Below are 10107 nucleotides of genomic sequence, written 5' to 3'. Positions count from 1 at the left end.
CATAAGGCAAGAATCATTGTGTCAGTGACTAGCTAAATGAAAGCAATATCTGCCTGGAAAAATCAGTCCCCTCTTATGAGATCTGTTCATCCCTGAAGAAGAGCCCTTTTCCTCAGTTGTTTACAACCTTTTAAAGGTTTGTTTACAACAAACACTTTTAATGGATATGCAAATCCAGGGCAGTGAATGTAAGCCTATTGGCAATAGACATGATTTGCTTATTTTGCTGCTGCCAATGCATTAAGAGCAGTCTATCACTCATTGCAGGCCCAGATTTGTTGTTTGCAAACCGATGATCTAATTTGTTGTGCACTGAGGACTGTGTACGTGAAGGATTTATGCAACTGATGAACTAAGTAGGCACTCCATGAGGGGCAAAGAAAGAGGAAATCTGCTGATATTTCAGAAAGTAAGCAGTGTAAAACCCTTTCGATCATTTAAGCAACGCTGGGAAATGAGAGCTTTTTTCTTCCTGAGGTAGCTGATCTTTGAAACTGCTCGTGTGAGAAGGGCCGGGAGTTGGGAACAATAAGCTGATTAGGTGCAGCAGGTAGCAGGAAAAATGAGGTTCATAAGAACCTCCATTTTCAACACTCCTTATCCTCCCCCGTACGCAGGAATACACAACCTGATTCTCCGCGTATTTTAATTGGTATAAATCAGCGCCACTTTGTGAAATCGACCTTAATTACACCAGGAAAATAACCAAAAGCCTGGGGAGAAAAACAAAGCTATCACCGCCCTCGCCGGCAGGCACGGCAGCCTCTCCGGGAGCCCGAAGCCGCGCAGGGCGAGCGCTCTGGCGGCCCTGGCCGGGCAAGCTGAGCAGACAAAGCCCTGCGCATCTCTGCGCAAAAGGAGCGCAGCGCGGTGCCGGGCGGGCGCCGACAAGTGTGGCAGGCGGCGGAGCGCCGCAGCATGCGGGGCCGAGCTGGGCTTCCTCTGCGGGTGGGCTGCCGCGGATTTTTTTTTTTCCCGCTGCGTGTGAGTGGTGCTTTTTTTTTTTTTTTTTTTCTTCTCTCTCTTCACCAACTTCCTTCCTGCTCCAACTGCCAAAGCTCGAGGCTGAGCGCTGACAGCAGAGGAGGACCCCGGCCGCAGGCGCCGCTCCGCCGGTGGGTGCGCGGGGCGGGCGGGGGGAGCCGCGCGGGGACAGCGGAACGGGCGCGCCCCCGCCCCGCCGGCAGCTCCGCGCCTTTGCTCCGGGGCTGGCGCCGCTGCCCGGCTTCCCGGGGAGACGAGCAGAGCCCCGCCGGCACCCCAGGGGGAAGTCGGGCTCCGCGCTGCGATGGGGCGGTGGGGAAGGGAAGGGGCTCCCGGCCCCGGGCTGGCGGCGGTGTATCCGTGCGCCGTGGGACCCGGCGCTCCCGGGAAACGGCCCGACCTTCTGCACCCCGGGGCTTGGCGTGGGGAGGTCGGGGCTGGAGGCGCTGCTGAGTCCGGTGTGTTTCTGCCCCATCGCGGAAAATTACTTCCTCCGTGCTAAACCCGCTTCCTGGAGATAAGCCCTCGGCTGGGGGTTGGTTTGGAGAAGTGATGAGCAGACGGAGGGCAAGTAAAACGCTGCCCCTCTGACACCCCTTTTTGTGCCCCGTGGAGGCATGGGGGGCTACCCTCCTCCTTGTCACTGCCCCCTCCTGCTGCAGGTGCCAGGGCCGCTGTCTGTCCGCGGCACAGGCAGACCCCGGCTGGGCACGGGCAGACCCCGGCTGGGCACAGGCAGACCCCGGCTGGGCACGGGCAGACCCCGGCTGGGCACAGGCAGACCCCGGCTGGGCACGGGCAGACCCCGGCTGGGCACAGGCAGACCCCGGCTGGGCACAGGCAGACCCCGGCTGGGCACAGGCAGACCCCAGCTGTGACACTCGCACCTCTCGCCAAGGTGCGATTCCTTCTTTGCCTCCTGCAGCCATCTCTCTCTGACAGGGATCCTTAACCCTGCCATTGCCCTCTTCCTGCCGTTTCACGGTGGCTGCCAGGCCTCAGGGGTGCAGGTGACACAGGACTGTGGTCTGGGGCTGCAAAAAAAGCAAGAAAAATATGGCAGGGCAAGACACCAGCCACAGAGATTTCTCCTTTCGTATAGCAATATAGAGTTAATTTTATTAAGGCTCTTGGCCTCAATTTAATGAGAGTCTTGGTCTGAATGGGGGGCTCCATATTAGCCCTTGGCCTGGGCAGTTGCACAGAAACTCAGGAACCCCAAAAGCAACACGGTATCTCTGGGGAAGCAGTGGTGCCTGAGCTCAGGAATGTGTCTCAGCTTGCAGAGAGGACCAGCTCTGGAGCTGGAGTAAGTAGGGGCAGGAGCTGCAGAGATGGAAGCTTTCCTCTTGGTCACCACCTGCCTTGAAGTTTGGCAGGAAGGCAGCATCAGGTCCACAGCTTGGGGAAAAAGAATCAGAAATTGTTCTGATCAGTGCCATCCAGTGAGCCAGAGGTTGTTCATCCCAGACAGCCTGGCTAGTCCTGTTCCCTGAAGGATCTTGCTGTTGGCATGGCAGGTTGTGTGTCCACCTTTCTGGGATGTTTTCAGAACCTAAAAGCATTTCCTTTCAAGTGAGCCACCCCCGTGGGCTGGCAGGGACTCTCTGCAGCATGTGTGATGCAGAGGGAAGGTCTGAGGGATGAGGAGCAACCAGCTGATCCAGTCCTGACTCTGCCTGTTTTCTGCATGTGGACAGAGATGCCTCTTCCCATCTTCTGTGTCTGACCCTCTCCTGTGATAAACAAGAGGTGGACATGGGAGGATGGGGGCAGGCAGGCACCTCTGGTCTGTGCTTGTATTGGTGTCAGATGCAGCCTGGTCTTGTGAGAGAGCTCAGGTCAGTGCTCAGACCTGCAGCTGGAGCCCAAGTGGAAGGCAAGATTTGGCGGTGACTGTCATGGCTAATCACAGCCTCCTGTGCTGAATGTGGAACGGCACTGAGGGGATTGTGAGGCTTTCTAAGGTGATTGTTGCTGGGGCCACAGAGTGGTGGGGCATGTGTAACTGCTGCTTTCAGGAGGGAGCTTTTGGTTTTCATTCTGGTGAGGACAAGCTCAAGGGGCTTTCCTATGTTATTTGGGTACTTCATACTCCTGGATCTGTGCTTGAGGTGAGCCAGGGTTATTCAGCTGCTGGGACCTGTTTTTGTCCCTGTTTGTTTGGGCTGAGATTCCCTTTTATTTCCCATCTGCCCATTCTGTACTAGTTCCTCACTCACCACAAAATTGCAAAGTCATCTTGCAATGGCCATTTCCAATTAGAGTATCTGACTGAATCTTCTTGTTTGTGTGCTGCTCAGTCCTTCTCTGTCCCTTTGCAATATGCCAGTGTACCATTTCTTGATTATTTTTCTTTGCTGGACTGGAATTGCTCTGAGAGGTTTGCATACTGCCCAGAGTTGCCTGACACCACTTGCTGATTCACTCTGAACTTCTTTTTTTTTTTTTTTTTTTTTTTTTTTTTTTTTTTTTTTTGGGTGTGTTGTATGTGTTTCTTTTCTATTGTAATGAATGAAAAAGCTATCCCATTGGCTCCCAGTTTTACTTTTGGGAGCAGGGGCCACAACTGCAGAAAAAGGACAAATGATTTGTTTGGAAAATTGCAAATAAGCAAGCAGAAGGGGACTTTTTAGTAGGGACAGTCTCAAAGAAGCATAAGTGGAAGTGAACTGAATGATTTGTGAAGCTTGACCAAATCCTCTTGCTGACAAAGAACAAGGAATGGCTTGGCCATTTGTGACAACTGCCACTGTACCAGGGCACTGCTCTGTTTTTCAGCTTTTCTCTGAAGAGTGGAAAGGTGGCTAGGATCATGTGGCTGGCTCCTTGAGGTGGACAGGTGGCACAGCAGTGCTTACCTCTGCTGCCTGTCTCCTGTTCCCGCATCCCATGCTCTGGCTGCCCATTGGTTGATATTTCCCTGCTCTGGCTCCCATTTTGGGATGCCACCCAAGCAGTTTCGCTGCCCTTCTGCTATTCAGTGGAGTGTGACCAGCCCTGCTGGCTGCAGCTCCAGCTGTCCTGCCTCTCCACTCTGACAAGCACCACTGGGGCAGCACAGTTCTGCATGGCTGTTCTGGGATTACTGTCATGCTTCCTTCCTCAGTGGGAAGGAGTCCTGATGGGTGCCTGAAGTGAGCTGTTGGTGGGAGCACACGAAATGCCAGCAGATAGACTATCCTGCCCCTTCCTTGAGAGCTTCAGCTGATTTGCTAATCTAAGGAAGTGGCTGTCAGGTATTTGATCTTTCATATGTAGCTTTTAACCCATTATGAGAGGGTGAACAAACCATCTGTCCTTGGCTTTATTCGTGTTTCTCTGTGCTCCAGTGTGTGGCAGTGGCTCTTTGTGTGAGATAGCTGGTGAGCACTGAAGCCTTGTACGATGGCTTGTAATTGCAGGGTTGCCGGCCACAACTGTGCTGCAGAGTGGCTGTAAATCACTCTGGTTTCAGCATCTGCTCCTGCACCTCCTTCCTGGGAGGGAAGAATAGTGTAGGTCTGCGTGTGCACGTGGTGTCTGCAGGGAGAGAGCAGTGGGGGTAGAGGGGGATTGTGCTCGAGCCAGAATATCAGCACAGCAGTGTCTGGATTGCAGCCGATCACCGTCGCCATTTGCCTGCAGGAATCCTGCTGCCTTCAGCGCTGGGTGGGTGCGTGCCTGTCAGGGGGACTGAGCCACGCTGTGCCCAGAGTGAGTGCCCCCAGGGACACTACTCCCACCCACAGCAATCTCATTGACTGCCCCCTCCTCTGTCACCCAGACCAAGTGACTATGACTGAGAAGACACAAGAACCTCATGTGGAGGATGACGATGATGAGCTGGATGGGAAACTCAATTACAAACCTCCTCCCCAGAAAACACTGCAGGAGCTGCAAGAGTTGGACAAGGATGATGAAAGCCTTGCTAAATACAAGAAGTCCCTGCTGGGAGATGGACCTGTGGTAGTAGGTATGCTGGGGCACACTGATAGGGAGGGACTGGGGAGATGTACTGCAACAGTGTGCTGTGGGGATGAGACAAGGTGTCTTCAAAGAAGAGGGATCTTGTTTGACCAGGGACGTGCACTGCTTGTGCTGGAGGACTGGGGACTGAGCAGGTGGAAAGTTGCACATAAAGGAAGCACGGCAGATGCTCTCAGTGTTAGGAGTTAGAAGAATTACTGGGAAGTGCTGGCATCAGAAAAGGACTCATGGTGGGAGATGTTTGAGTCATAGAGGACTTTTGATGAGTTAAGAATATGAAGGGGTCAGCCTATGCTGAAAGGTGGTCTTTTTACTCAGAATAATCTTAAGAAGGAAGTTTTCTGTGGTGGAAAGACCACCTCTAGGTATTGTGATGGAGGCCAGAGGGATTTGTGTGGAAAGACTGGGACAGATCCTTTGTGGTGCTATTGTGCTGAGGAAGCCTGGCATTACTGGGTGTTTCATGAAATGCAGTTTCTTTGTGGCAAGGCATCCCTCTTTCTTCAGTGTCATTCCCCACCAATTGCATTTAATTTTACAAGCTGACAGCTTCCCCCTGACTTTTCCTACCTGCAGACCCAACAGCTCCCAATGTGGTGGTCACCCGACTCACTCTGGTATGTGACTCTGCTCCAGGACCGATCACTATGGACCTTACAGGTAGGCACAGGCTCTGCCTTTGGTCACAAAGGGGAACAAGCAAAGGCCCTGGCATGCTCCATGTTAAAAGAGAGTTTGTCCTTGGGATGCTACAGTGGGTTTTAGAGGAACTCTGAAGTCATCTTAGCCTTGTTTCTTATTTTAAGGTATACACATGTGAATAAAAAAGGAGATGTAACAGTGGAAAATATTCTTTTTCTTCATCTAGACTACTCTGGGAGCTATCTCTGCTTCCTTCCTTTCAATGAGACTTCATGAGCACAAGGGATGTGCATTAGGGTAACAGGCTGTATTGAAACTTCAGAATCGAGCAATACTGCAGTTCCGGCCCCTGGAGACACGGGGAGAGAACCTTATATGGGCTTTTCTGTGGAGAGAGGAAGCTGGGGCTGGAGAGACAGAGAAGCTTCCTGTTTGCCCAAAACCATGCAGAGCCCTGCGGGGCCCAGGCAGCCTTCCAGGTTGGGCAGGAGCTGTGAAACACGCTCCTCTTATGGCATGGATGGGGCATACACACGCTCCTGCATATGCTCACCAACAAGTCTTTGCATAAACATCTTTATGTATATGTGCTCAGAGCTGTGTTTGTTTAGGCATTATCTTCTGTGGGCACAGATACACAGGAAACCCAGGAATATCTGTGTATTTTGGTCACACAACACAGTCTTACGCAGACGTCTGCGTACTCATTTTGCAGGTGTCATCCTTTGAAAGGATGCTCACCTCTGACAGCAACCCACCCCCATCTTCCCCCCTGAATCTGATCTCTCCTCACTGTGACATCCCTAGCTGACAGCTTGATCCTCTCCTTGCAGGTGACCTCGAAGCACTCAAGAAAGAGACCTTCGTATTAAAGGAAGGGGTGGAATACAGAGTTAAGATCCACTTCAGAGTAAGTTGTTTTCCTTCCAGTTGCTTCTTATCAGTTGCTAAGGCCAGTCAGTGGCAGTCTATCATTTAACTAGAGCCAAGCAGCATTCCAAAAGCTGAACATTGGCAAAGCTCCCCTACCTTCAAGGTGTTGTTCTACCCAACAAGGGATGAGATATTTCCAGGAAATCATTTCTGCTTGGTCACCACTTGGAGGAAGTTGGTTTCTGTTTGCTCACACTGGTAAGCAAGAAGTGGTTTAAAAACCAGATGAGTAGTTTTGGCTGAGTTTGGTTTTGCTTTTTAGCCACTGGAAAATCTTTACTTCACACTAAGGAGGAGAAGAGAAGAAAGAATGGCTATTCATGAAGTACTGATTCAATCAGTATTACCGGGCTTCATGTACACATTAAAAAAATGTAATATTGTAGCATTTGGCTGAAGATACCTGAATTCTTCAGGTCGTGATATACCCAAATAGGCTAATTTCTCCCTCAGTCCCATTAATCAGTGTGTCAGCCATTTCTTCTGTTTACAGCTGAAAATGAAACTTGCCCATGCTGTAGTGTGGCATCCAGCACTGATCTGATCACCTCTACAAGTGCTTGCTTCAAATCCGGGCTTGGAAGAGAAGGCAAAAAGGGAAGAAAGATAATTCGGAAACACATGAGGGCAGAGTTCTGTAGGGCAGAGTTCCCTTTTTCTCTGAGACTTGCTGTCTCAGAGATGAATGTCCCCTGATGCTCTCCCCCGAGACACCTCCAGCTCTCTTTTGTGCTGTGAAATATTTCCATCTGTATCTGTGTCTTGTCTTCAGGAGATACCTGAAGCCAGACAGGTTATTTTAACTCCCTTCATCATTTCCATGGCTGGTAAGGGCTTGTACTGTGTGAATTCAACCCTGGGATGTAAAAGGATCTGTCCATCTTGTTTTCAGATTAAGTAGTGTGCAGCGTGGGAAGGCAGTGTATGCTGGAGGAGAGCAGCAGCGGTTACATCCAAGCTTCCATGGGAAATATGAGAAAAGATTCTGAAAACTGTCTCTCTTTTGAGAAGAACTTGCCAGCTCCCCATGGAGCTTAGAGGGCACCTGGAAGTCATCCACTCATTGGGGCTGAAGCGATGACTCTAGTTACTTACCCATGTATGATTTCCAGTATGAAAATTATTAAACAGGAACTTCCTGTTTCACTTTTCTTTGTCCTCATCAGCATGTCTTGAGAACCTTACTGATGGGCTTCAGTCAGCTTCAAAGTTGGGCTAGGGATGGGGAAGTGCAGGAGATGCACTGAGGATGCTAAAGGTCTCCAGGTACCTATGGAGACACTGTTTTAGGAACCTGTACAATGTGCCCTGTGCTGAGGCTCCTTTGTGTAGGGATCCAAGATGGGTATGTCTGTAAAGAGGGGGAAAATCATCAGATACAGAACCAAAACTCTTCTCTTGACACTTCTGGTTACTTCCTGCAGGTAAACAGGGACATTGTGTCAGGACTGAAATATGTGCAGCACACCTACCGGACAGGGGTGAAGGGTGAGTAAGAGCCCTGCATGCCCTATACAGCACTACTCCTACCTGTGTGTTCCCTGTTCTCAAAGAAGCATTCCTGCAGCTCTGGACTGGGACAGAGGCTCCCTTGGTCCCAAGTCCCACCCTGTGCTAACACGCAGGAGGTGACTTCTCAGCAGAGTGCATAAACCTGCTTCACCCAGAACAGTGGTTTCTTGTTTTGTGTGAACTTGGTATGAACCAGCTCTGGTATCTGTATGCTACATCACTGTTTGCAGCAGCAGAGTCCACAGAGACTGCTTAGACAGTGCTTGCCACAGATTGCCTCTCCATACAGAGCTCTTCTCCTCCTCTCCACCTCTTATGCAGTGGCTCAGCCTGTGTGGAGCTTCCTACCCTCTGAAAGCTCTTCAGAAGTACTTGGTAAAATTCAGACCTGCTCTATGAAACTTCCCATTGTATGCAGGGCCCTGTATTTGCCCATGGGTGCTCCCCAGTGCTGCTCTGCTTGGACAAGGCAGAGGAAAGCCTCATTTTGCACACGCACACGCCCCACATGCATTTTTGTGCAACCACCTCTGAGGCTTCAGTGTCCTGCTCAGCACACATAACTGGTGTCTTCTCACCAGTAAATAGAAGCAGTGGGAAATGAAAGTAGATCTTGAACCATATGTTGGGTGTACTCACACCCTTCTAGCAGCTGGAATGTTTCCTCCCAACTTTATCTCAAATCGAGACAAGCACATACATGTGAGAGTGTACAAACTGAGTTGCCTGTTTACCTGCCCGTCCATCCATGCTATCCTTCCAGCTGTCCTTATGCTTCACTAACCCACTTTTCCCACTGATTCTCCTCCCCTTTGCTGACATGGACTGTTTCTTTCTCCCCCTCTCCTTTCTGCCCTTTCGCTCATGGCTTCCTCTCTCCCTTATCATTCCCCATCTGAGGGGCTTATTCCCTGTGTGTTGTTTTCTCCTAGTGGACAAAGCCACATTCATGGTTGGCAGCTATGGGCCACGACCAGAGGAATATGAGTTCCTGACACCTGTTGAAGAGGCTCCTAAGGGTATGCTGGCTCGAGGCACCTATCACAACAAATCCTTCTTCACGGATGATGACAAGCATGACCATCTCACCTGGGAGTGGAACCTGTCCATCAAGAAGGAATGGACAGAATGAGTTCACCCTGTTTGCCTTCCCCCTTCCTATCCCCTTGCCTCCTGCACCAGTCTCCAGGTGGGCCATGCTCACCACTGCTCCTTCCTTCTGGCATGGCTGGCCACAGCCCTGGCAGCCCTTCCTGTGGATGCTGGGGCTCTGTGCCAGCCTTGGTTGATGCACAGCCCTGCAGGCAGCCTTTGCTGCTTCTTCTGATACACTGAAAACAACCCAATCATTCTCACCACCACCCCATCAAGACATCATGATGGGTTAAATTGGGAAGCATCTCCCTCTCTATCCCCCAGTACTTCCTCCTATTGTCTCCATCTCTCCCATACCAACTCCAGTCCTGGAAGTGCCTTTTCAAGGAAACAGGATCACCTGGCAGGGGCGGACTTGTCCCTGGAAAATCCCTATCTTGAGTTACATTTGCCATGTGCTCTGACTCATTGTAAAGGGTTATTTACCTCCCGTGATGGTCTCCTGGTCTGTATCTGGTGCCCTTCCCTGTTAAAATCCATCCTTATGCAGGCAAAGCCAGTCAGGGGGAATGCAGCTAGATGCCGTAACAAGACTTCAGTGTCTGAGAATAAAACCAGTTTCTTTCTTCTTTTCTGCATGAGTGTCACATTCTTTTCTAGAGCATGTTTCTCAGTGATGTGTTTGTGAGGAATGCATTATGGGAAGACTTAAGAGCATATTTCAGCAGGGAAATAGCCCTCCTCCTTCCAAACATCAGCCTTACTCTGTAAGCAAATTATTTCAGAACTGTTTCCTTCAGGGATTTCATTAATCTTTTGAAGCCCAAAGTTGGGGGTAGACTCCAGGGGTAGACAGCCCCCGCCTTTCATACCAGATGGCAAAGTGAATGAGCCAGTGAGCTATAACATACACTTCTCATGTTTAACACTTGCTGTAGCAGCTGTTTCCCAGAGCTAATGCAAGAGTTGCAT

At 50.6% G+C, this 10107-nt stretch overlaps 1 protein-coding gene across 4 annotated transcripts; it reads left to right on the top strand.

The window, feature by feature from the left end:
- The first annotated feature begins 306 nt into the window (after window positions 1-306).
- On the top strand, window positions 307-9764 carry ARHGDIB (Rho GDP dissociation inhibitor beta). 4 transcript variants are annotated; one of them, XM_083859800.1, is made up of 6 exons: window positions 307-409; window positions 4751-4939; window positions 5530-5613; window positions 6429-6505; window positions 7953-8016; window positions 8973-9764. In XM_083859800.1, the coding sequence occupies exons 2-6, from the start codon at window positions 4762-4764 to the stop codon at window positions 9170-9172; spliced, it is 603 nt and encodes a 200-aa protein (XP_083715926.1). In that variant the 5' UTR covers window positions 307-409; window positions 4751-4761; the 3' UTR covers window positions 9173-9764. The 4 variants fall into 4 exon arrangements, with proteins under 4 accessions (XP_083715926.1, XP_083715927.1, XP_083715924.1 ...); XM_083859801.1 differs by lacking the exon at window positions 307-409 and adding an exon at window positions 925-948; XM_083859798.1 differs by lacking the exon at window positions 307-409 and adding an exon at window positions 990-1115.
- Window positions 9765-10107: the final 343 nt, after the last annotated feature.

This window comes from Zosterops lateralis (genome assembly GCF_965231275.1).
Source record: "Zosterops lateralis genome assembly, chromosome: 4".
NCBI lineage: Eukaryota > Metazoa > Chordata > Aves > Passeriformes > Zosteropidae > Zosterops > Zosterops lateralis.
Note: the sequence above shows the minus strand (reverse complement) of the source record. Positions and strands in the feature narration are given on the sequence as shown.

Excerpts from the sequence above, each read along its gene's own strand:
- ARHGDIB (XM_083859800.1), top strand. The coding sequence starts at position 4,762 with ATGACTGAGAAGACACAAGAACCTCATGTGGAGGATGACGATGATGAG. Across the intron at positions 5,614-6,428 it reads GATCACTATGGACCTTACAG|GTGACCTCGAAGCACTCAAG; the intron begins GTAGGCACAGGC and ends CTCTCCTTGCAG. Across the intron at positions 6,506-7,952 it reads GAGTTAAGATCCACTTCAGA|GTAAACAGGGACATTGTGTC; the intron begins GTAAGTTGTTTT and ends TACTTCCTGCAG.